The following is a 26,462-nucleotide window of genomic DNA, read 5'->3' as shown; positions in this document are numbered from 1 at the left end:
GGTTGTTTCAGCATTGCAATGTTGCAGTTAGCCTTCCAATGACTTGTTTTCACGGCATTTTGCAGCCCACATTCATATGTCTGGAGGACATCATACCTTGGAATCTGTATGACTTGTAAAGGAGCTGATCTTGGCCAGAAGCATCTTGTGTGTAGGGATTTTCAAAGAGCCTGCATGCTTTGATTGTTCTGACTGGAAAGTGCAATGCTCCTGTAATGATTAACACCAAAGAGTCAGGTTTAAGGGTGGGTCATTTGCTGTTGGTTCCTGTGCTTGCCAACACATGATACACAGGATCTTGTGACTGTGTTAACTCCAAACACGAGTGTTTGTTTGCATTTACATCACATCTCAAAATATATTGATGTGTGGAGTAGTCAAGTAACCTCTAAACAGTGAAGAATGGCAATAATTATGTCACCATTCAGACATGTTAACCCTTATGAACCTGGCTGTTTTCATGCCTGTTACTTTGGTGCTGAAAAATGTGTAAGATTTTTGGAGTATGTGGGATGGAAAGGTGAAGAATTGCTGGCTCAGATGGTAGGGAGAAGCAAGTTCCCTTGCTTCTCTCCTACACAAGGTCAGTGTAATGGATCTTCTTGTCTGACATGACCAGCTCTGCTGCTTACCCCTGCCCTGTCCTGTGTTGAGTACAAAGGAGGACAGGCTGAAGGGGGGAGGAAGGGAGGCTAAAAGCAGCATGGGACAGCAGGAGTAGCGCCCAGTTGTGAGATACATCTGGGAGTGTCTGAGACTCTTGGCTTAGTATGCAATGGAAGTCTTGATCTGTGCTCAGTCATCCCTTGTGGTGTTGGGAGCAGGGGAGGGGGAGGTTCATGTGGCTTTGCTTCAGAAGTAATAGAAGTTGTGGTGCATAAAATTTCCGAGGAGAGCTGTGTTTGGTTTAGTCCATTGCAGCCTGGGCTGGCTGAGTTGGCAAGCCCTGCTAAGCTTTCACAGCAAGGCCCAGAGAGGATTTTCCTCCTCCCTCGCTTGGGACCCCAGGCACAGCAAGGAGCTCCAAGGAGAATTGGTGGCTGGAAGCACATTACTGCAATGCAGGGTCATGTTGCAAAGACAAGTAGAAGGAGGAACTGTGGAGGAGAGGAGACATGGCAGGCTTTTCCTCCTGTAGACTTTTTCCCTATCTTAGCGTAGAAATAAGAGCCTGAAAAATCCCAGCCTCAACTCTGCAGCAGCCAGAGACTGACTTCCCTTGAGCCTGGGCTTTGGTGCAGTGAGAGCCCAAACCTGCAGACTAAACACAGTACCTCCTGTTTACATCTTGAGGGCTGGAGTGGAGCATGTCCAAGGTGGGACAGGCCAGAGAGCTGCTGTCTGTTAGCCCCTGCTGCCCGGGCTGAGCAATGAGCTGAGAGTCACTGGGCTCCGGTGGAGGGTTAGCAGATGACAGGAGTTTGGCAGGTCCCAGCACCATTCCTACCAGACAGGTGTCCATAACACCACTGCAGCTGGTACTCAGCGGGAACCATTTTAGCAGTCTCAGCAGAAAAAGTAAGGAGTCATTAGACCACAGAGATTGTACGCCCCATTTCTATCAACAGTCTTTCCAGGTCACGTTTGAGGCATGTTAGTAGGGGAAGCCTGTCCTGCTGCTGCCCATGCTCTGGGGATGATTAGATTATTTCATTCTCCAGAGCTGTCAAATTGGCACCTTTCCCAAGTAGTTGGAATTTTTTTTTTTTTTTTTATTTAAGTAACATTTAATTAGTTCTAAGAAGCTAAATTCTATTAAAGGTCTAAGCATGTTAGGCTGGTTTATTTCTGAACTCCTTCCACTGTGTCATGTATTGTTGAATAGGGAAATTGCTTTAACTCAGAAATGTACAAACCTATTCAAGAAGTCCTCCTTGTTAACACTAGACTCCTGTTTATATGCTAGTTACTGTGGCAAAGTCTCTGATGTGTAACACTTGAATTAACATTACACATGATCAAAGGCTTCTGCGGTTCTTTCTTGCACTCCCCCTTCCCCCAGTGCTGTGACTGCAGAGCCCCCACATTGCCTCCTAAGCACCTCTCCACCGCTTTCCAAGGGGTAGATGTTCCACATGCCCAGGGAAAGACTGTGCAGGAGATGTCTGGCCCCATGTTGGAGGGTTAAGAATGCTGATCATGCAGACAGATTCCAACATAAACTGCCCCACAGTGACATTCGTATTTGTGGTGGCGTGTCCAAGGTTCTTGGTCCAATGTCTGAGCTGTGCCAAGTGTGCAATTCATCACAGAGTGACCTTGTTTGTCTCTAAAACATTCCCAAAGCAAGGTGAGGTTGTGCGTGTGTTCTCCCTCCCTTACTTTTGTTCCGACAGATGATAGAGGCACTCTGTTGAAATGTGTTACTGATCAAGCCTGTCCCAATAAAGTTGCCTGAGCCTTTAATACATATTAATATTATCCTGGGGTAGTTTATGTCAAAGCCTGTCAGCATGCATCATCCTTTGGGAATTACCATCATTAAGTCTCCAGTGATGGGAGTCAGGACATGCTTCTGCAAAGCTCCTCTGCTTTTATGTGGAGCTCTCTGCCCGTCTAGCACAAAGCAGGCTGTTCTTCCCTCCTGCCTTGCTCACCTGGACTGCTTGCTCTCCCCAGAGGGGAGAAGGAGGTTTGTTTAACTCTACCTTTAGATAATTTCTGCTCCTGCTGCTTTAGGCAGTCATTGTTCTAGGCAAGAAGATGACACTCAAGTCTTTGATCATGTGCAACGTACATGTTACGCATCAGATATTGCTGCAGACTCTGACATACAAGCCAATACAGTGCAGTAAAAACAAACCTATAGTTAGAGTCCTCATTAACTGTAAAATCTAGCACACAGAATGTAAGAAATATCTCTGCACTTTAGCCTTGCCCCTGTTACACATGTGTATTTCAATGCAATATCTAATGGAAGAATCATACATATTTTTAACAGAGTGTGCCTGCCTCATTCACTGCACAGAGATGCAGTGTGTTTGGGATATGAATGAGGAGTGTGGAGTAAAGTAGACTGTTGCCTATAGGACTTCCACTTTGTTTATTTGTTAAAATTGGAAAGTGTGTAATGAATGAGGCAGGTAATTGCAGAAAAATCACAATAGTCTTACAGTGAAGCCTGTTAAATGTTGCCCTGGAGAATTGGGTCCTGTTCCTGCCTCTACTACTCTTTTCTTTCTCAGTGCTATTCCAGAGTCTTAAGCTAAAGTGTTCTCACCTGGCAAGTGAGTTTGTGTTCCTCATTTTATGGATGCCCAGCTCAAGACCTGAGGGCTGATCTGTGTTCCCATTGACAGGAGGAGGTCAGGAGGAATTCCCTTGTGGATACCCCTCTGCTCCACAGGGCTAAGTGGACTGGAGAACAGGGATCTGCGTCTTGAGATGGGCACTCAGAAGAAGTAGACATTCAGATTCAACTTTCTCTTCCCTCATTTTCCTATGTCTGTTTACAAGAACCTTCTTCCAGTCATCCTGTGAAGAATGTAATGAATTCAGTGCTTGCCAGGCCTTCCAGCTCCACAGATGAACCCCAGAAACAATTTCAAGAAGAGATTAAAATTTTGTTATTGCAGGTCAGGAGAGAGAAAGGATTTCTTTGGGACAAGGGTTCTGCCTGGAAGCCGTGGTCAAAGACCCATGTTTGTCTTCCTGCTCTTGCAGATTTTCTCTGTGACTTAATATATTAAAATATTAAATCTCTACTTCCTTGAGCCTCCATCCCCCATCTGCATGGAGGGGAGCACTTCCCTGCCTCGCAGAAATGTGAGGCTGAGAGAGTGGTGGACAGTAAGATTGGGTACTTCCAGTGTTATCCTTGCTGGCAGTAGTTGGATGGAGCATACTAAATAAAGGGAAAGAAAGGAGGAGAGAACGGGGAAGCAAGTTGAATGATAATGAAAAGAAATGATGACTAATGCTGCATTCCGTGAGCAGAACCATCCTGAGGACTGAGCAGGGCAGAGGTCTTGCTGGAGAAAAACTGCAGGTGATCCTGTGATTACAGATTTGTTTCATGAGGCAGACACGTGCTGGGGCCAAATGGCATAGTCTGTGCAGCAATTTCCAAAGTTTGTATGACAGTGTCACTGGTCTCTGAGTGCAGAGGGTATTTTTTCCAAGTAATTTACTTGGGTTTGGGACTAATCCTGTTAGGCAGGTGAACACTATGGATCATTGGCACTTGGCACCCCCTGATTGTCAGCACAAGGTGGGTGTCTCTGTGTGAGCTGAAGAGCTTACAGCAGTGCTGGAGTGTTATCCTCTGGCACCAGGCACTGCTGGGGGGCCCTTTTTGCTCGCCTCCCATCCCAGTAGGTTCCCAATGTCCATCTGACAGCATGTGGATGTTAAGGCTGTGGAAATGGAGTTCTCCAGTCTCCTTGCCCTTTGTTGTCCCCAGTTTTGGCATCTGATCTGCCCTTCATCCTGTTTTTCTGTGTCTCCGTCTTCCCCTCATCCTGGCCTGTCTCTGCTTTCCTCTCCTCTCCTTCATTCAAGTTGGAAAAATCCTTCTCCTCCTCCTCCACATGGTCTGACTTCCAGCAGAAAGACTGAGAGTGCTGGAGAGTTTCCCTGCCATTAGTCCTGATATGCCTGGTGACATAGCAATCCCTCACCTCTCAGAGGAATGATCAGAGGAAAAATCACTCCTTTGCTACCTCTGCCCTGTGTTTGGGGCAGAACTGCCTTGGGCACATGTTCAATGAAGAAGGGCTCTTCATTTCTCATAAAGGCTATGGGCAAACAGTACTTTCAGAGACTTCTGACTTAGCAGAGCATTTTTATCATCAGGAGAAAGACTTTTCCTTGTCCTCCAGAGCACTTCTTTGCTAATCTTCATCACCCTCCTCATAAGGGATAGTTCTTGTGCCAACAAAATTATCATATGAATTCGCTAGTACTGTCAAAATACACTCTTTCCAAAATACCTCTCTCGATTCCTTTTTCCCTAAAAACCTTTAGAAAAAAATGAAAAACAAGGCATCCAGCATGGAAAAATAAGTTGAGGCTTAGGACAGCAAGGTCAAACCTCTCATAGAAAATGTTAAATGTGCCTGTAGGCAGGATAGGTACATGGAAGCCATGGGAAGCATCCAGCATGCAGGAGCTATCAACATGTGCTATCTATGCTGGCAGTCACAGCAGAGGGGGGATTACTGTGAGCAGGGTCATGGGGGATGATCCATTCTTTTGGTTTGGCAACCTAAGTGAAAAATCTGGGAAAGAAGATCAGACTGAGCCCAATCTTTAAATATTTTCAGTTTTTCTTGCTGAAACAAAAGCCTTAAAGAGACCAAAAGCTGAAATAAAATCCTTTTATGTTGAATGAAACCAGAAATAAGAAAATTTTCTTCAATAAAAACAGGGAAAAAAATCTAGTTTTGCAGAATAGGTCTGGAGTTGTTAGAAGTTTGCCTTCTCTAATCAATACTTGAGGGATATAATACTCACGTAGGATATGACTCATATTTTATTTCTTTCCTTTAATTTGAACCCCTATTTCTACTTTTTTGCTTTATGGGCACCACAACTATAGGGTATTTTGGTTCTTCCTCAGCTCATCCAATTGGAGTTGTTCCACATCATATAAAACACTGAATTAGTCACAGAGACAGAGTGCACAAGAGAATGACTTTGTTCCGGTAGAGTCAGGACATTCCCCTGGAAATGAGCACATCTGGTTCTTCTCTCTGCTAGACCACACGTTAAATCATTTATGCACATTGGCATAATGGCAGCAACAGAGGTTAAAAGCAACATTTGAAAGAGCTACTCTGATGCTCAAGATGCTCACTTGTAAGTGGTAGCTATGGGTTGTGTCCCATAGTCCATAGTCATCCTCTCTTGAAGACATAGGATTGATTTTTGGTCTCCCCACACTTGAATAGATGTGTCATTCTTAGCATGGTGAGTTTAAGGACAACACCCACAAGCTGCTTGGAGTTGTGTACAACTACAGCCTGCTCTTCTCCAAAGCAATTTTATGTGTCTACTCATGAAATTTTTTTTCAGAATCTTTTGAGTGACTTCCCCTAAATTCTTGAGCAGATCTTAGAAATCTAAGCTAACAGTTGTCCAGTAAGTTTATCATGTTCTCCAAACATCCCCCAAAATCTTACTGCATTATCCCTTTGTGTTCTTCTACCTCACAGCTGAATGAGACACTGGGAGACATTTAGTCTAGGCTAGAAATGCACCGTTAGAACATGATGATCCTCCTGATGTCAACTCTCCTGCAGCATGTTCTCTAGTACTTTGTCCAGGCTAGTTTGGATGAGTCAGGTTCTTTCATCCTTCTTAATCTGACTGACTGTCTATCCTGCCACCTAATGCCCCTCCCTTGCCATTCAAATTACATTTTGGCTACTTCATGTAGGTTGTCTTCCACCCACTTAGTGCATTCCTTGAAATGCCTGTTCTTCCTTTGCTTTTTCTCTCTGAAAGTATTGGATTTGCCTGTTGTCTTGGCTCCCTTGTCAGCCCTTTCCCCAGCTGAGCCAAATTTTATGTATTGAATCAAAGAAGCCTTGTCTGCACGATGGATCTCATCAGTCTGGGCTCTAAGGAGCTCAGGTCCTCGGGATCAGCCTTGTGACTGGGAATGTCATGAAAAGATCCCACAAGGTCAAAATCTTTCAGTGTCATCCTATACTTCCTCTTCTGGGATTGTAACATCATGGTGTGAAGCAATAAGGTCCCTGAGGCATCTGTGAGTGGATGTTTCTCCTTTACAAGGGGCGTTGTGAATCTCCTGGAAGAGCAGCAGTGGAATTTCCCATCAGAGGTGTTTGTTGCAATACTGAGACCTTTGAGGCTGTAGTGGGAGCTGTGATGGATTCAGGCAGCAAGATGGCCTTTTCAGACAGTGTCAGGGCTGGCCCAGTGTAGAACAATGATGTGACAAGGCCTCTGCCCCGAACCACTTGCAGTGTGAGCAAAGCAGTGCAAAGAAGGCCAGGTCAAGGAGAGAGCGGAGAGGTGGGCTGGGGAGTGCCTGTGGCACAACACATGGTTCATCAGGGGATTGTTATTGGTGGAAATTTCAGTGGGAAAGGCTGACACACTTCAACTTAACTTTTTGCTGTGCTGCCAGCAAGAATTAAGCTGAAATATTTTCAGGGCAAAGGACTCCTAAAAGTTGCTGGATATTTACAGATGTAACAGATGATTTGACTTAGGATACAACTGTTCCACCTGTTCCAGGCATAGCACCCAATGGATGAACAGTTTCTTAGAAGGGTTTATGGTTTTCATAGGGGTTTACTGCAATGTGTCCTCACCTTCTCTGGCTGGACATACAGGCCAGCTCTGTACTAAGTCCAGAACTAATAAAACATGGTTTCCTTTCTTTGACAAACCTGCTAGAAAAACAACTTGCAGTGTTTAATGCAAACAGAGCACTAGGGCAAAGTGTGTGATTGTTTGTTTTTTTCCTAGGTAGGCAAGAAAATTGAGTATTATTAGTGAAAGCCTCTGCTTCGGTGTAGCTGGGCCATTTGCTTTTGTCTTGCCCTGGGCAAAGCATGTTTCTTTAAGTTGGGCAGAGCTGCAGCTTGATTCCTAGCTCAGCTTCTGAGAGTCTTCCTTGATCAAAATCTTGCCAGCTGTGCCAGGCATTAAACATTGGTGTGACCTCTGTCCCCAGCAGCCTTTTCTGAGCTGAGAACTTCAATCCCTTATGGCAGTGTTGAACCCTGTAGTGAGAGATGGGGTGTTAACTATGAGGTGGTACCCATAAGCTGACTATAAACTCTTTAATGTTTTACTAAGCACCAGTTGCTTTCAAAGTCAGCCGAACTCATCTGGAGCCCCATGATCTTGTGTACCCTTCTAGATTTCATCCGTTTTCATATGCCTGCAGCTGTGTACCTGTAACAAGTCATGATACAGATTTCTCAGCCAGCTGTGGATATGAAAGCTTCAACACAGAAAGCTTCAACACAGACTGCTTCAGATGACCCACAGGTGAGCCCTGTGGATACGAAGTAGATTTCAGCAAGCTCAGGTGAGACTTGCCACGAGAGGGAGACAGCATGTGTTTCCTGAGCACATCCACCTGAATGAGACAGCCTAGCCTGGTGTTCTGTAACATGTCTGGACACTGGCAGCTGTTAGTGAAGTAGTGAGAACCCAAACTTCAGACCTCAGTTGTGCGGTAGGTACCTGTGATAGAAAACAGGGACTTATCTTCTGGCTAGTCGTCATCTTCCAACCATCTGTAGCATGACTCAGTGCCACAAAATACAAAGCAAATGGAATCCAGATCTGCTGGCAATGGTTTAGCACGTGTCCAGGCCTCTCTAGGTCAGGTCCAGGACATCCTGGTGCAAGCAGGACTGCGCAGCACCCAAGGAGATGTTTCGGATACCTGCAGCTGGCTGGTGGAGCCGTTCACTGTTCATACTGCACAGCCATTGCACAGGCTGAGCTGCACCCTGTGACCAGCTTCGTCAGGCTGAGTGTTTGCACAGGGCTGTGAAAACACAGTGCTGCGAGCACTGGGCTGCTGCGGCACCCAGGACACCTGCTCGGGACTGCTCCTTTGCTTCCTCAGCACCAGCTGAGAGATTTCATGGGAGAAGAGGCTTGTTCAGTGTACATGGGATGGTTTTGCTTGCCCTCCAGATTGCATTGGCTTTTCCCATGGCTGCAGCACAACAGTGGGGCTCTGTTTTCCTTTGGGAAGGGAATAAGCTGCTTCATCATTGTGATCTCTGTGCAGTGTCCTGTTGATAAGATCAGTCAACAGCATCAGAGGAAAACTCTAGATTCAGTTCTGAAGTAGAAAGTGAGTGAGGCCTATTTGTTTAATTTGAGCTTCTAAGGTTTAAATCCCAGAGGAAATTAAATTAGGTGCCTAGAGCAATGGCAGTCTGTCATGTTTATTTGCTGGGAATGTCACCTTTAATATTGTGCACATACAATGTGTGTGTGTTAATGTAATGGGGTATCACACTGTGCAGGAGCAGACACGCTACAAGAACTGGAAACGTGAACTCTTGTGAGTGAGGGGCGCTGAGATAGGATTGGATTTATTCTCAGCCTTCTTTGTAAGACTCACTCACCAGCACGAAGGTGGTTTTGCCAATTGCAGGTGTGGATGGCAGTCTGATCTATGTATGAGCACAGGTGTTGGTGCTCTTGGGCCGTTTTGATTGGGCTACTCCTAACAGCAGAAATCTTGTCTAGACGCGAATCCAGGATGACAATACTTCTTGCTTCCAAGCCCTCTTAAGCAGTTGGTGTCCTGCTGGCACATGCCTTCCCCCTGCATGCTCAGGAGAGTCCCAAGAGTGCCAGTTTCCTGTGTTGAGGGACGTGACTGCTTGTACATTTGGTTACACCTGCACTTTGGAGTCTCCCTTCTTCTCCAGGAAGGAAGGCAGGTCTCCCCAGCAGTGTGGGGTAGTAGAATTTGGGGTGGGGTTTTTTCTGACTTGGACTGTTAAGGACGGGCTCTGAGACACACACTGTGCGTGTGAATGTCACTGCAGCAGTTTGTCATTGCAGCCTGTGACGCCTGCCCTCCACCAAAGTTAACTGTCCATGCAGGGCTTGCAGAAGGTGCTGCGATCTTTCCTCATGTGCTGCACAGAGCAGGCTGCCATTGCTTTGAGCTCCCAAATGCAGCTGAGCTGAGCTGTGGTCTCCTGTCTCGCTCCACTTGTCAGACCTTTCAGGGAGCCAGTTCAGCTCAGTACCTCAGTGGAATTTGTGCTTTTTTTTGGCTGGATTACCAAAATTCACTGAGAGAGGGCAGTGAGCTGTAGACGGGCTCAGCCATCTTAAGGCATTGCACCCCAGTTTCAGTGCTAGGCACAGTGCTCCACGTAGCTTCGTCCCTAGCCAAGACCTGACCTGTCCCCTCCTTCATTCTCTCTACCCTTTTCTGTTTACCGCTGCATACCCTGTCTTGTTTTCCTACAGCCTCAGAGCAGCTGGCTGCCTTGCACACATGGCTCCCATTTCTCTCCTGCCTGTGGCACCTTGGGAGCGCCCAGGGGTCTTCCTGCTGCGCTTGTCTTCTAGTATCCCTGCCAAAGCTGCAGCTCCTCATTCCTGCTCTGTCACCCATCCCAACCTCTGGCATTTTTGCTCATCCGTGGATGGCTGAATATTCATTTCCTCCTGGCCCGATTGCTGTGAATACCAATTCCTCCTCCTTTTTTCCGGCTGTTCTGTAGATTTTGATGTCTGCCAAATTGTTTTCATTCCCTCACCCCACTGCAGACTGCACCTCCGCAGAAAGCGATCCGCTCGGTGCAGAGCCCCAGCTCCCCACCCAGCCCTTCCTCCTGAGCTGAGCGATCAGGTTGCCCTCCTGCCTCCAACAGGGACAGACTTCTCCCTCCTCCTGCAAACAGCCAACAAATGAGTGTCTCCAGTTCAACAGGCACAAGAGTTGCAAGCCCCTGCAAGGAGACTGCAGCAGTTTGCGTTGGCACTGCGTGTTTCAGTGCAATGTTCCTCAGCTTGCCAGTCTGCAGATTGGTGCCAGGTTGCAGAGTCCTGTCCAAAGCAGCAAGCTCCTGGCTCCAAGCTGAAGCAGAGTTTTTTCAGGCTCGAGGTATGATCAGAAAGGCCTGATAAAGGTGCCTGCATTCATGCTGAGCAGCTTGGTCATAAGCCCTGGCCTGGAGCCTGCTGCAGGTTGAAGCTAAGTGAAGAGGTGAATGTAGTGGAGAGGGGAGTTTGTGGTTCCCTCATCCCCCAGGAAATATGTGTGTAGTGGCAGCAGCATGGCAATATTGAGGGGAGAAGACTGCAGACACCTTAGATTTAGATTTGGTGGTTTTTTGATCTCCTCTCTTGCCCAACAAAAGAAGAAAGGGAAACCAGGGTCTTCCCTTTCTCTTTCTGTCCACCAGTCCTGCTTATGTGTTGCCAAAATGGAGCCCAGAGGCTTCCACTTGCCCATGGCATCCTGGCAGTCACTCGCTCTCCACTGGTGTTACTGGCCCTAAGCAGCTAGTGAGCACAGGAGGTTGGCTTCCTGCAGAGCAGTGGGACAGCCTGGCTACCCCTCTTCCAGATGTGAGGTGGAGAGCAGTGCAATTGGCCACTTAGCTCCACCAGTGTTTGGTGCTAGAACAGTCCCTTCTTTGAAGCACAGAGCTCATGGCTGGGAATAACAGGGAAAGAGAGAGTGAGAAAGGGGGCATGTGAATAGTGGGCTCTTCTGGATGGAAAGTAATGCCAGAGAGGAGGAAAGGGTGGACCAGAGGAAGGAAAGGAGGAGCAGGGGGAAAGAAACAAACCTGTAGGCTAAAATGGGAATAATAATCCACTGGATGCTGCTGCAACCTAACTCCCAGGAATGCTGCTCCAAGGCCCCCTCACTGCGTGGGGATGTTTGCCTGGTCCTGCACTGCCGTCTCTGCTCCTGTGCCAAGCCAGCTGTCCTGCCTGGAGCTCTGGCCTTTACGGCTGTTGTGAAGAGGGCAGGATGTGTTTGCTTTTGCCTATCACGTATTTTTTTAAAGAGGGTGGGAGTTCCTCTGCTTGAATTCCCGGGGCTGATTTCTCCTGTGATGTCTCTGGTTTCTGTGACTTAGGGGACTACATGGAGTTGGGGTCGTGGTGCTCATCTGGGACTTTTGACTTGACAGCAGCTGTTTTGGACTGCTTCATGCTTGCCAGCCTGGCTTTGAGATGGGCCAAAGCTTTCCCAGCACAGGCACACAGGATGGGCCTCACATGGGCACTTCTGGGAGCACTTCCCATACCCAGCATCTGGTTCACGTGAACAATGTGCTGTACTGGGGTCAGGCCCTTCCCCATGCCCAGAGCACCAGTTCTGTATGGGTCTCTGGCTCTTCCTGTGCTGCTATTTCCTGATTAAACTGTGAGCTTAACTTCAATGGATCAGATGAAAAGTGGCCGTCTCCTACTGTCTCTACAACAGTTGTTATCTTGACCCTTTTTCCTCCTTCCCCACTCTTTCTGTCTAAATCTGAGCCTCTAATTTTAGACTGAGGAAGATAATTGAGGGTCAAAAAAGATTGCTGTATAATTTCAACTTTTTTTCAGTGGTTGGGGTGGAAGACAAAGTTAGGAGCTTCTTGCCCTTAAGCCTTTGTATTGTGGGAAAGAAGGACATAGGAGGAGTGAGTTGGTACAGTCTGCTCTCTGTAGAAGTCATGCTGTTCCTTGCAATTAGCTAAAACTAAGAGTGTGAAGGCATAAATTACTGTATTTCCTTTGCAGATCCTATTGACTGAAGAGTTCGTAGAGAGAATGCTGGAAGATTTAGAAGATCTGAATTCTCCAGAGGAAGTAAGGCTGCAACATTCCTGTATCTTCCATGTACTGTCCCAGAGAGCTCAGCCCATCCTGCAGCTTGCCTTTGATCCTCCCCTCAGCCTGCAGGCTGCAGCCCTGCCCCATCCATAGACTTGAGGCCATGCTAAGCCTTCACATCTGCTGTGAACTACCGAGGCACTGAGAGAAGGGATTGCAAGAAATACAAGACAGGGATAGGTATTAAGGGAGACTCTGCGTTTTCATTTCCATCAGCATCTGTCGCAGCATGGTGTCTGAGCACCCTGAATCAAAGCAGTGCGGCCCCTGGGCCAGGTGGCAGGATTTCCTCCATGCCATGCATAGATAATGTCCTTGCCAGCAGCTCCTAGCACATCACCTTCTCTTCTTTCAAAAAGGCTGAAAGTGGTGGCAGCACATTTACTTTTGAACAATCTGTTGTATGGGCCTCCTTTTTTGGGTTTGGTAAGCAGGCAGGGCTGTTTCACATCTGCTACTTAGCCTTCACCTGCTGGCCCTGCACAGTGTGCAAAGAACCATCACCAGTCTGGAAGCATTACAGCAACAGCCAGGGGAGCTTTATAAAGCTGGTACTAAACTTCCCACTGCCATGTGATCTCTTCCTGGGGAACATTTAACACCCCGTCTCCCATGCACGCCATATAAATATTCTGCTCGACTTCAAAGAGCAGTGGCAGAAATGACATGTAATATTTTTAATCCCATTTTTTACAGCTCCCTGCAGACTCTAAAGAAACTTTCCTTGGCTTGTAGAGCAGCCCTCCCATCCCTTGCTCTGCTCCCCTCCCCCCAGGAAAATCTCAGGGCTCTAATTGTTTAATCCAGAGTTGACTTAATGCCAGGGTGTTCTTCACTGTGTGAGTGAGGGGAGCACGCTGCTGGCTGTGCAGTGACTTTCAGGCCAGCTTTTATCCAGTTAAACCTAATCCAAAGCTCATTTTTGCTAGTGACATGGAAGCCCGGAGCACTTTGGTTTGAAGGCCATTTAGTGAAGGCTTTGGACGGCTCATGTTCCTTCGCTGTCCACTGAGGCAAAGAGCATGGCAGCTCCTGGCACAGCAACCGGGTGTTCGGTTCCGACTCACTGTGACTTTGCTGAATTAAAAAGTGAAAAATAAACAAATGCAAAAGATGACTTCTCCAAGAGGATTGCTTTGGAACCACTGCTGTTTATAAAAAGGAAAATACTTGAGATGAAATGTGATCTTTCAGCATCCGGATTCCTCCAAGGATTTGTAATTTGCAGGATCCCGGGTTGGGCCAACTGAAAGCATTCCCCAGCAGCCCTGACTGTTGTTGATGATGTTCATGTGATAGAACGAAGTGCTGTGAGGAGTCTTTCCTTTGCTGCATAAAGAGCCACCTGTGTTAAGTGAAATTAAGTGAAATAATCTGTCTGAGTATCTTTAGCATGTTTTTCACATGTCCTAGACAGCGAACTCAGAATTCCCTGGGCAGTGCAGGGCCAGTAGATTACACAGTGCAAGCTATACCCTGGGTTTGAGTTTATGAAAACCATAAATGGGACTTGAGCTGTTTGTTTCCTAGAGGATAATGAACAGGCATTTGGGGTAGCCTCTATCCTGAAGAATCCTCCTGCTGTGTCCCCAGATCATGGGTCAGACCATGAACCACCAGCCCAGCATATTTAGGTCAATGGATACCAACTGCAGGTTACCCTCATGGGCAGCTGCAAATGGAGCAAGGTCAGGAGCAAATTCATGTTAGAGACGACCTTGCTGTGGAGCAGACAGCTGGAGGGGATCTCCTTTAGCAGGAACCTCACACTGAGCCTGTCTTAATGTCCATCAGAAACAGGGTGCTTATGGGAAGAAGACCAAGTAATTTGATAAAGACTGATGATTTGCAAGTTGCTGTCCCCTTGTGCCAGCTCTCTCATTCAAACACCCCCTGGGAAGCCTCTGGTACTGCTGGCCTCAGTCTGAGGACTCTCCTAGGAGAGGACCACTGCACCCATAATCACTCTGAATTAGCCACCTCCAGGGCAGATTGTCACTGGTGGTGTTGGGTCCCTGTGAGATTCCTCCCTGGGAGTCCCATCAGGGTGTCAGGGAGCATTGTAGGGCGAGGCAGTGCAACACCAGGTGCAGAATAGTTTTGAAAACAAAATGATCCTGCAAACAGGCTTCCAGAGCTATCCCCCATGGGGTTTGGGTCCTCAGGCTGAGCACTGGGATTGCATGAAATGCCTATGCAGAACTGGTTGCCATTCAGCTGTGGATGGGGCATATTTGTAGCCTAAGAGATTCCACCCCACACCTTCCACCCCCACCCCAGAGCTGTGTTTGAGAGACCTTTGTCAATGCTTGGTCACTGGCCATGTGGTTGTGAGAAGGGCTGGTGGTAAGGCTCCTTGGAGCTCTGTCCCTGCATGGTTGTGTTTGGGTTGATGTTGGGGTGACTTCCTAGCCTAAGGAGTGGCATCAGGATGGGACCAGTGGACTTGCCTTGTTTGGGAAACATTGGCCACAGACAGTGCTGTGTAAACCAGACTGGGGCAAAAAATCTCCCTTCTGTGTGCTTCAACCAGTGTTTGCAAAACAGCCTGAGCAGGTGAGTGCCTGTGTGAGCACAAGGCGTTGTAGAGCTCTGCGAGGCCTTTGTGCCAGAGATGGGAAGGACTGGAGCAGGAATGCTGTGCAGGCACATTGGCTCTCCCCAGCCAGGGCAGCACAGTTTGCCTGGCATCCAGCAGAGCTGTGATGGCTCACCTACATTCCACCCTGAATGAGGAGGGGTTTCAGACCTGCCCTAAGTCTCCCTTTAAAGCAAATGTGGGCTCTGGGGGCTGGGCTGGGTGAAAGGAGAGGGACATGGTTAGATAGGAGGGAAGACACTTCTGCAGATCTTCACAGAGGTTGGGAAGGGGAAATGGTGATGGGGGCAGAAACCCTCCAAAATTCATCTGATGAAATAAACAGCGCTTGGGCTGAAAGCTCAGAACTTTCCTTTGGCAGCTGAGACAGACCACATTATCTAATGTCCACTGCTGTCCAAAACATACTGATGGGGAAATGTTTTCTTAGTGGCCTCTTGTTTTAAAAAATAATAATAACATGGGGCTGCCTGCCTTTGCAACAATTTTGTTTTTTCTGTGCAGGTTGCAGTGATACACATTAACTGGTTCTCTTTACTGTCTTACAGTTTAAACTTCCAAAGGAGTACAGCTGGCCTGAAAAGAAACTGAAAGTTTCCATCTTGCCAGATGCCGTGTTCGACAACCCACTGCATTAGAGCTGAATTACACTCTTCTAACAACTGGGAGAGCCAAGTTACTGTCCATTACCCAGTGACTCACAGGATAATTAATGCAGTAAAAACTCTGCCTGCAAATAAAAAGAGTTTGCTGCACAACCACTGCAAACAGAAGAGGAGCTACTCAGCACCAGCCCAGACTGAACTGAGCCCTTTCCTTTATCCCTCCCAAGGCTGAACTCTCTGGGAACAGCCTGCGTATGTGTGAGTGTGAGTGAGAAATATTTAACTATGAAAATTAGTAGTAAGAATCCTTTCTCTCTCCTAGCTGCAGAACTCCCCTCTGCCTTAGCCCAGGGTGTAGACACTCTGCACGCCTGTATTTACACATACATTTCTGCCAGGTGCGAGCCTATAATCCATGGATTAAATGTTCTTTACGTGACTCTGGAGTCCTTTTGTTAGCCAGACTTTTACTGACTGCAGAACTGTTCTTCCATGTGCTATTTTTTTTTCTCTTTTCAGAAACGGAATGGTATTTCCCCTGTTTAAAGGAGGCCAAAAGCTCACATGCTTGAAGCTGAACAGATTTAAGGATGAACTTTCTAGTTCAGTCAAGAAAAACAAATCCAGATCCTCCCTGCCCTCAAATTAGGCATGTTTTTTAAGTGTTGGTCTTGGTGCTATTAGCTATGGTATCGCTGCAAACAGAGGCAACTTTATTCTCGTGCATCCTGTCCTTGTGCCTGAACCCCAGGGAAGGTCACAACCTCTGGTTTTGCACAAGCAGGAGGAAGAAAGCTACCGGGGCGGGGGAGATCTCCTGTTTACAGTGTGTTTATCTTTAAAGAGATACTGTCAAGTATTTTTTCCTTGCTATTGTACAGAATTTGAGAAGCTAGAAAGGATCATTTGTTCACAGGGACAACTTCAGCAGCTCTGCAGGATAGGGGGCTGCTTGAAAGCTTATGAAGTGGAGATCTCTGCTGCCCTGGCATAACAGAGAGGAGACTCAGCCTCAATGAAGCCAACTATTCTCCCTGTTCCAGCAGGGTTGTGCCCTAGTGCAGCTCCCTTTTCCCCTCTAGCTTTGCTGTGGTGGCTCTTATTGCTGACCTTCCTTTTTTCAGATAGGTTTGAACTGTAAAGCATCAAAACCAGTGTGCAAAGACACTCTCTCTAGATCCCTGTGGCTTCCTCATTGGAGCAAAACATGTGCAGAGGAGCCGGTCTCTGCAGTGCCAGGTTGTGTCTCTGCATCAGCTGCTGGCCCTGTGGATACGCTGCAGCAAACCACCGCAGGCTTTACCCCCTGCTGCTGCTGCAGGTTGTTTCTGATGCATATTCCCCAGCCTTCCTCTGCCCATTGTCTTTTGGTGACAACTCTTCACTCCTTGTCAGGGGAGGTGCAGCTTTCCTTCCACCCCTTTCTGCCTACAAGATAACTTGGTGGTTTATGCGCAGTTGCTGTGTGATCCTAATACAAGTATAACAAAAGCTTTTAACACTTAACTCCCCATATCAAACAGCAAAGTCCAGGATGCCTCACAGTGCCCCAGGGTTGGTTTTGTGTTTGTTTTCTGATTTAATTTCTTCCCAGCACAGTCAGCTTTGATGTTTTGTGCATATATTTGAGGCCAGTTAATGTTGGTCAAGAAGCAGAGCTAGGAGCCACAAAGCTTTCCTTGGACTTGCTACAGAATTCCTCTGTGGCCTCAGGCGAGTCACTCAATGTCTCTCTGTGCAGAGAGGGTGACTGTTGACTAGAGGGCTGTAGGACCTACCGAAGCATGCCAGGGTTTGCAGGGGAGGGCGTGCTTTGTGTACAAAGTAGTATTTGTATTATTATAATTGTTTTTATATTATAATTTAAGGCAGGCCAAATGCAGGGTCCAACACTGCTCTGCAGAACCTTCCTTTCTGCAAAGCTATGAAAGCAATTTACATGTAAATGAGTTTGTCATTTTGTCTGAACTCAGAGGATCATCTTAAAATCCTGCTGTGAAAGAACAAACTTTCAGATATCTGCATGTGCCAGCCAGAGTGATTTCTGTGCTGTGGCAGGCTGCATTCATCCATGGGATCTCTTGGCCAGTTTTCATTGTCCTGGTTAGCGCTAAGCATCCCTTCTGCATTGTAGATGTATGTGCAGGGGATAGCGTAGGTGAGAAAGCGGCATGAAAACCTACCAGTCCAGCTTCAAAAACAACGTGCCCAAGTGTCCCACCTCAAGATAACGGGCAAACAGATGATTGTGGAGGTGGGGGAAAGGCAAGGGCAGCAACTACAATTTTGTCCCAAAGCCATCCAACAGTAGCCCATGGATGCTCTTGTACGAGCTTGCTGGGGGTGCCGCAGCAGAGCTGGCCTGTTGCCACGGTGCTGGCTGCTCTTCCTCGTTTCCAGATGCTAGCTCTCATTAAAAGGAGCTTAAAATCCACATCTTTGTGGAGAAGGGACATTTGGAAGGTCAATTGTTGCTGTTCCTGCAGAGATCAGCACAGGGCAGAGAGAAGTCCATCAGACCCTCTCTGGGCTCTGACACACATCTGGAAAGCTTGGGACCTCCTGCCCTGTGAACTCTTCAAGCCGTCACGGCAGGGATGTGGTGCTGTATGCAGGGAAAGCACCTCCTCCAAGCTGGCTTGTGCTCCAGTTCTGCCTTTCTCATGCAAGTGTTTTCCTCACCATATTTACTCTCATCAGATGCTCTGGGCTGGGTTTCCATTGACTTCAGAGGGAGCACACTGAATGCATGTGATAATCCACCCAGTATCCTTGTGTGTGTGTGTATTTTTGTTCCATGTCATGTATTTATATATAGTTCTGTGTATTTGAGTTATGAACAGGTGGCATGCCAGAAATCTCTATTTCTGAGACACTTTCTCACAGATCTTTGCTGGTAGCCACATAACAATTGAGGGGGGAAGGCTTGAAGGGAAGGAAGTGAAATCTTCCTATTTAGGTAAGGGGGGAAATATTAGACAAATAATTGCTAAAATAGAATTCTGTATCTTATTGTTAGAGCAACTACGAGAAGCTGGTGGAAGTCAGCCCTTAAGCTCCCTGGTTGTGTCTCTGCCTCTCAGCAAGTTATCTAGGAGTAAGAAAGTTGCAGTTACTCAGTATCGTGAAGAGCTGTGCACCCACAGGACATCCCCTCATGATTCACATCAAGTTTGCAACCGTGCCAAAGGCTTACTCATTGGCAAGTAAATGAGATGTGAATTTTGGTTATTTTCTTCTTGGGGCAAGAGGACATGTCTGTGTGTGAAAGAAATGGAAAAGAAACCTTTGTATTTTAGTGAGCAAGTAGTTCGAAAGAGGGAAGTGCATCAGTGTTAATAAATGCCATGGTGTTTTTCTAGCCCAAACCTGCTGAGACGGTAGGTGCACTGGTGCTGATGTTTTTCTAGATTGTGTAGAAGGCCTGAAGCAGGTTTGTATGGAACCAAACCCTGTGAGGCTTGTGTTGGCCAAAGACAGTGAGTGACCTGGATGGAAATGAAAGCAGTTTAGAGGCAGTGAGTACAGGCTTTCTCCCTCCTGAAGAAATCTGGCAATGCAGGTCAATTTGGATATTTGGAAAGATGAACAGCCTTGAAAATCCAACATGTGACAGCAATTCTGAAACAGGAGAAGTCCTAAAAGCCAGGGCTACTCTCTCTTTCTCAATTTCTGATTAAAAACAGGACAAGGAATGTATAATTTCAGTATTAAAGTATGTGGGGTGTGATCTGAGCAGAGCAGTCAGTCTTGTAGCTGCTGTGACTGTATTTTCAGTGGCTTAGAAAGGTGGTGCCTGCTGTGTCTAATTCTTTGAGGACGGTATATATTGGTTTTACTCTATGTGGAATTGCCAACAGTGATTTGAAATTATATTCTGAAGCTCTTCACTTCAAATATTCAGTTGCTCTTGGGTGGCTTTTGAAATTACACTATCAGGTCATCAAATGGTCTTGGGAGAAGTGAGGGTTGTGTTGTTTTTCATCTGGGACCAATAGAAATATTTTTTAAAAACCCAAAACACTTGAAAGCAATGCTTGTCTCTTCCCTCCTCCTAGGTTGGCATCCAGAATCCATGTCCTGCTTTTCCAGCTTGTATCTGGCCAGGGCAAGGCAGCATCACGTCAGGTGGGGAGAAAAGCTTCAGGCCAGAGGAAACCCTTAGAGCCGTGTGTCCAATTTTCCCCTAGCCCATGGCCTTGCACCTTCTGGCTCCACTGTATCAAGTCATGGGCTTCAGCCCCTGCTCTGTTGCAGCCAGGTGAGGAGGGGCTCCAGCACCAGGAGAGCCCTTCCACCTCTCAGGGACTTGGTCCTCTAAGTGACTGCCCTCCCCTGAGAGAACACATTGTGCCTTAATTTTTCCTGTGAGTGAAGCTGCAAGGGCAGACGAACTGTCGCGCAACCAAGAATTTCTTTCTGTGCATCTGTCCCTATCGATAAATGCCAGCCTGCACAGCAGCCAGACTGTATCCAAAACAATGTAAAAATCCACATTTGCCTGTGGGGTTCACCTCTTAGGGTTTTAAAGCTGGATTTAGGGCTCTCAACCTAACAAGCTCTCTTTCAACCTACTATTTTTATAACATTTTCTTCTGTTGTGCAGCATCTGCTTGTTCTCTTTTCTTTTAGAAAAACCCAACCCTTGTGTTTGACATGAGTCCAAAATTTCAAATGGAGAATAGGCCTGAGGTTGCAAATGTGTTTTAAACCTGGTCCCGTATCGACTTGTCTCTCAGGCAGTGTACCTGTCGTGTATCGTGCTTCACCACCTCTTCATTTCTACCATGATTCTGTTTCCCCTAAAGTTGCTGACAGACCATAAAATCATCATAAGTGGCACATCAGTTCACAAATGTCATTTCTAGTCTGCTGTGAAGGGGCTGCCCCATCCCTTTTCCTCACTGGAAGATCATGGCATCGTTCACCATTTGGCTCGTGGAGCCCCAATAGCAGGAGAGGAATATCAGCCCAGGAAGGGCTGCACATGGCAGATGTGGCCTGTTGTTTTTAAACTGTCCTGATGCTGTGCCTGCCCTCTTTAAAAAGATGAAGAGAGAGAGAAAAAAACCCAACCTCGAAAAGCCAGAGGAAAATTTCCTGCTGATTGTCGTGTTTTGCAAACACTGGTCTTTTCTCTTGCCCTCTCCCTCCACTCCCAACGAGGCTGGAGATGAAAATGGCTCCTTTGTTCCTTTCCCTGGGGCCCAACTGCAGCGAAAGTGCGGCTCCGGAAACTCTCCACTGCACGAGCGGCGAGGGTGGGAGGGACTGAGCTGTCACCGTATGCGGTGGGTCCTACATAAACACGGCACGTTGACAATGCCCCGAGCAGGATGGGAGCAGAAGGGCTCTGTGGTGCTGGTGATGAGGCTCCTGTGCCGTTCTTCCTGCAGAAGCAAGTGGGATGCAAAACCCACAGGGGCTGAGGAAGGGGAGGTGGGTATGAGTGGCCATGTTGTCCTGGTAGGGACTGATCACAGGCAGGGGGCCTCTGGGCTTTTGGCTTTCCCCAAAGTGGGAATTTGCAGCCCCATGGAAGCAGGCAGCATCCCACAAGGGGCTTGTAGTGATGCCCTGGCCCCACACACTGGGATGCTCCTTGCACCCATCCAGCCCTGTAGTCCTGGTACTCTTGAGTTTAGCCATGGTCATGCTCCAAACCCAAGCTTAGTCTTTCAAAACCCTTCTGTTGTCCAGCCCAAGCTGGACACACCAACTTTTCCCTTTCTTTAAAGGGATGGAGGTTTTGCCTCTCGCTGGAGACACTACTTGTTTTGTGTGCTGAATGGTTTCTGCAAATCCTGGAGCAAAGGCAAGGTTCCCAGGGCAGGGGACACATGGGTGACTGGGACCACAGCGAACCCTGACCTCTGGGGCTGTCCTTGCAGCCCAGAGGTGAACCTGTCAGTACTTCAGCCGTGTGTCTGTGTGTGTGTGTCTGTGTGTGTGTGTGTGTGTGGTCTGTGGGCGCAGGGGTCATGTGGATGGAGGAGCCCCAGGACACTCCTGACAGGGGGCTGGAAGGAGCCTGTGTTTCTGTGGCCGGTGTACCCGTACCTTGTAGATGGCCTTTCTTCCCTCTCCCCTCTTCCTTTTTTTTATAAAAGACAAAAAACAAATGGAAAGCTAAACTAGCAGAGGTTTTTAAATATTTTATATTAGTTTCTAATGTAAATTCTTACATTGTTATTGCAGTGCTGGGTGTGTTTCGCCTGCACATGACTTTTTGTAATATTTTTGTGAATCACTAAACTTTTTTTTTTCCTCCCGTGTATTCTAAGTGCATTAAAGGTATTTGCAGAATGGTCAGTGTCCTTCTCTGCGGGCAACACGGTGGAACCGACTGTCTCCTGCTCGGCTCTGCGACTCCTTTGGCAGCTCCTTCTCCTCACTGACACCTTCTTGCCCTGCTCCCAGGGAAACAGAGTCTCTTGCCCAGACCTCTGAAGTACAAGTGTGGGAGGGAAAGGGATCTTTTTTCCCCAAAAAAATCAGCAAAGGGACTGGTCCCAGGACCTGCCAGGTTCAGCATCTTCCATGAACATCTGCTGGTAAAACCCCTTGAGTCAAGGCAGCCCGAGTGCCCTAACAGCCAGGGTTTTCCATGCTATTTGCACAAGCTGGAATGGGGAGTGCTTGCACGTGGGTCGAAGGATGCAGCCAGTTGGCCGAGGGATGGCATCCTCGTCCACCGGCAGCGGAAGGAGGGAGCTGGGGTGAGTGTCAGGTCAGGTCCGTGTTCCTGTGCTCTGCCAAGTGCCTCCTGGCTTCAGTGGGATTTGTGGGGGTGTGGATGTGTGCACAGAGACCGAATATGTCGGAGAAGAGACACAGCAAACACTTATGAAAAAATATTACTGAGCTAATGTTGCAATGATTTCCCAGTAACGCAGAACGATTTTGCAGTAATCTTTTTACACTTCTCAGTAATAAATGCCTTTAAGGCCGGAGAGAAAGGGTGGAATATCTGGGCAGAGGGGGAAGGGAGATCACAGTGCTCAGAGGAAGGATGACAGGGAAAGGAAAGGATGGATAGAGAGCCAAAATCCAGCTTTAGGCAGGTTTTGCTCTTGCTCTTTGCAGGTGTTATCTCAGCCCGCCCTGCATCAAAAAGGGAGCAATCGGCAGAAAGGGTTTCTGTGAGGATTTCTTTTCCTTTGAAGTTTGGAGTGAAAACCATCCTTTCCCTAAGAACCTGTCCCACAGCTGCATCCAGACACAAACTGTCCCAGCCCCAATGCAAAGCAGTGGCATGTCCAAGCTCTGCCAGTGCAGAACAGCCCCTGCTGGACATGCCAAAGAGAACATCACCACAGCTTGGCCAGGTTTCACTATCTCACTTGAGGAAATCTTGGTCAGCTGGGTTCCCCAGTGAGGTTATTTACCCAGACAGGGGCTTGTGGGGAGAGAGGCCACCCATAGCTGGTTCTTTGGCCCAAGACCTCCTCACACCTCTTGCCTTCCCAGTTTTTGAAGCATATGCAAGCACAGGGCCGCCCCTTTAGGACATCTCAGCAAGGACGGCAGAGCCAGACCAGCAAGGGACTCCACGTAGTGCTGGGAACCCTCATTGCCAGCCACTTGGTTAATTTAATTAATGAATTAAACGATCCACTTTTGCCTTTCCTGTGGTGGCCAGGCAGTGCCCCCTTTGCAACAGTGCATCCCAGCTAATTCCTCTGTTCAGCCCCAAATCCAGAGGGGACCGTGGAGCTGTGGCACAGTGGGGTGCCCCTCTCCTGCTGGCACCCTTCCCCCAAGGCCCAGCACCAGCATGGCTGTGCCCAGCCTGGGCAGCCTCACCGCTCTGCCTCCACCCCAGCCAAAAGCACCTTCGGGCAGTGAATTTAATTAAGGTTTCTGAAAAGCAGTGTCTGGGAGCCCCTCCTGGATCTGCGGCTCTGAACTTCATTAGGAGCGGTTTGTTGCTAATAATGCCAGCAGCTTCTCTAATTAATAATGGAAGGACTGTGAGCAGATGCCAAGCCAGGAGAGGGAAGGGATTTGTTTGTTTATTTCGCTCCTCTCTTGGTGGTTTTTTCTAGAGTGTGGAGAGAGGGCTGGGGCTCATTTCCCATCTGAAAAGTGAATGGCAGTGCCTGGGAACCTCAGTGGGGAAGAGGGTGCACCTGTGAAGCTGGAGATGGGGTGGGGTGGGAGATGGGCCCCCATGGGTGGAACAAGGGACCATCCCCCATGGCAAGGGGCTCCTTCTCCCGTGGTGCTCCCTGCCCACCCAGGACAGAGCCAACATGGCTGGACTTGGGTACCCAGGGATAGTTCTGACCCCCAACCCCCTCCCAAAGCATCACCCCCACAGCATGTCCCTTCCCATGGCACATCCCCATCCCATGGCATGTCCCCTAGGCCACGGCAGGATGTTACAGGCATGAGGAGGAGATATTTTCCATGCTTTAGCCCTCTGGACCACAAGGATGTGTCCTACAACACCCAGAAATGCAGGCTCACAGGGGATGAGCGCAACAGGTCCCTTTGGATTTTTCTTTTTCCCTTCTTTTTCCCTCGTTTCTCTCCTCCTTGCTGTCTCTCCCAGCTAATGTTTGTGGCACAGCTGGCCACAGCAGCACCTCGGTGCAGCAAAAAGCTCCTGATACAACCCAGTGCACAGGACCCAACACGTTAACGTCCAGTGCTCCTGGGGGCCCTGTGGCCAAGCCATGACCGGAAAGGGTCCCGGAGCAGCCAGGCTTGGCCAGACCCTGCTGCATCCCTCCAGCACAGGACAAGCACCCCCAGCCCTACAGCCAAGCCCTGGGGACACCAGGGAGCCAGCAAGCATTGTCCCATTGCTTGTCACAGCCTCAGGTCTGGCACAGGAAACCAGGACCTGGCAGGAGTGGGAGGAGACTGTAGGGAAGCCCCCTGCATGCCCCAGCTCCCTGTCTAGGCATCCATGGTGTGCCCAAAACCTCCAGCTTCTCCAGATAGTTTTTGGAACAACTGTTCCTGCTGTCAGGCAGGGTTAGCACTGGGTAAAAAAATGGCCTTACCTTGCCCTGTCACCTCATAGCTCACAAGAACTGAAGCAGTGCTTGGACAGGCCACAGCAGCTCGGCCAGAGTGGCCTCAGTGCGGGCTTTGTCCCCTCTGTCCCCTCCATGCCCCACCACTCACCTGCCACAGGGCAGCACTGCCTGCAGCCTCATTTCAGGCAGCAGCCATTGCCACAGTGGCTTTCCAAAAAAGCATACCTCAGGTTTGGTTTTGTTTTTCCCAGGGGAAGAGTATTTTTAATGCCCTTTCCCATCATTTCCTCAGACTTTCCACACTCTGGCCACAAATCATAACCCGCTGGAGGGCAACGAGCAGGGCTGTCCTGTGCTGGAGATGCTCCTGCTGCTGGAGATGGGGTAAAACCACTTTGGAAGGGCTGGACAGCAGAGAGCAAAGGAAACAGCATGGTTAGATATTAAAAAATCTCCAGGAGTGTCCAAGGCCAACATGACCTGGGAAACCCAACTTGTCACCCGGGCTGGGATCATCCCTGTCTGCTTAATGCACAAATCCCTTCTCTGGCTGTTAAAAACGCTGGAGCAATCACAGGGCCATGGCACTTCATATGTCCCACTTGATTTTTGAACAGGAAAATTATCAGAAGCTTGCAGCAAAAGGAGAAACATAAAGGCAAAGGGGCTCAGGAGTGGAGGGGCGGCTGGGCCGTGTGACAGGGAGCATCCCCGGGGGCACAGGGCGGTGTGGCAGCCTGCCCAGCCCCAGCACAGCCAGCTGAACAATACTGTGAGGTGTTGGGAACAAGCTCGGCAGTGGGAATCCCAGTCCTCGCCTTAAAAGGAGATTTCAGGGAATGATTTTATTGGAAAATTGTTTTCTGATTATTCAGCTTGTTGAAAGCTTCATTTCATTATATGCAACATGGTGGGAGAGGGGCTTCGGCTGCACAGGAACAGCAATGGCCAAGGATGTTTTCGTGTGATTCTAGTCCAGAAAAGCCCATTAAATCATCGCGTTTTACCTCCTGTGTTTGCAGACCAGAGAATTTCCCCCAACTCCCCTCGCACTGAGCCCAATAACTTGTGGTTTTGATTCAAGCGGGCGGCCCAGGACGACGTCCTGTCTCGGCTCAATGACTTCAAGAGAGGAAGAATCTCCCACTGACTTCCCTTGGCTGTTTGTCCTGGTGGCCAAAAAAAAATGCACCCATGAGAGCAACACCCCGCTGCCAACTTATTTCTGATGCAGCTGCATCCTGCTTGCCTGGAGCGTCTTTTGGATGAAGGGGGATGCCCACACTGCCCCTCAGCTGGTGCAGGTGTGCCCTCTGAGCCACATGGATCGACAGGGAAAAATAGCGGGATACCCCCAGCCTGCCGTTAGCGAGCAGCTCAAGAGTTAATAAACTTCAAACAGATGTGACCAACGTGTCAAGACACGAGAAGTATGTGGTATGGATGTTTATAAGTACATCAACAGAAGGCATTCATAAAAGGTTATAAACTGTGGTAATAAGCAACCCATCAACTTGTTTGGACTCTAACACTTGATTAACCATTTATTATAAGGTGCAGTAATCATTTATAAGCCATAAGTGGGACCGAAAGTAAAGTATGACTCCTTTTATGTTAATAGATGCCTCAAGAATTTCTTCTTCCTCTGTGCCGTGTTTTGGGTGGTTAAAGGCTAACCCTGGCTGCCAGGTGCCACGGCCCCTCCTTAGTACTGTGCATTAGCTGGATTCACTCCAGGAGCCTCCCACTCTCCTGTCACCCGTGGAGGGGATGTGGGTGCCCCCACCACAGGTTTGTCAGGGCCCTGAGGTTTTGTTCATGGAGAGCCCTGAGTTTGTTCTGGCCAGGCTCTGGGTGACCTCCAGCAGCAGCCAACCATCCCTTCAGAGACTGGCAGCAGGGAGGGATGGACAGAGAGGTATTTGCTGCCAGCAGTGCAGTGGGCAGCACAAGGTGGTGGGCAGC

General features: G+C 48.3%; 1 protein-coding gene across 2 annotated transcripts in view; it reads left to right on the top strand.

Moving 5' to 3' along the window:
* SUFU (SUFU negative regulator of hedgehog signaling) overlaps positions 1-21,813 on the top strand; it is a 91,092-nt gene extending 69,279 nt beyond the window's left edge. For both annotated transcript variants that reach the window (XM_048310938.1, XM_048310939.1), the window contains exons 11-12: positions 12,211-12,279; positions 15,451-21,813. In XM_048310938.1, coding sequence (XP_048166895.1) covers positions 12,211-12,279; positions 15,451-15,540 — 159 coding nt within the window. In that variant the 3' untranslated portion in view covers positions 15,541-21,813. The remainder of the gene's footprint in view (positions 1-12,210; positions 12,280-15,450) is intronic.
* Positions 21,814-26,462: the final 4,649 nt, after the last annotated feature.

Source organism: Corvus hawaiiensis, chromosome 8 (genome assembly GCF_020740725.1).
Source record: "Corvus hawaiiensis isolate bCorHaw1 chromosome 8, bCorHaw1.pri.cur, whole genome shotgun sequence".
NCBI lineage: Eukaryota > Metazoa > Chordata > Aves > Passeriformes > Corvidae > Corvus > Corvus hawaiiensis.
This window is presented reverse-complemented; position numbering and strand designations above follow the sequence as displayed.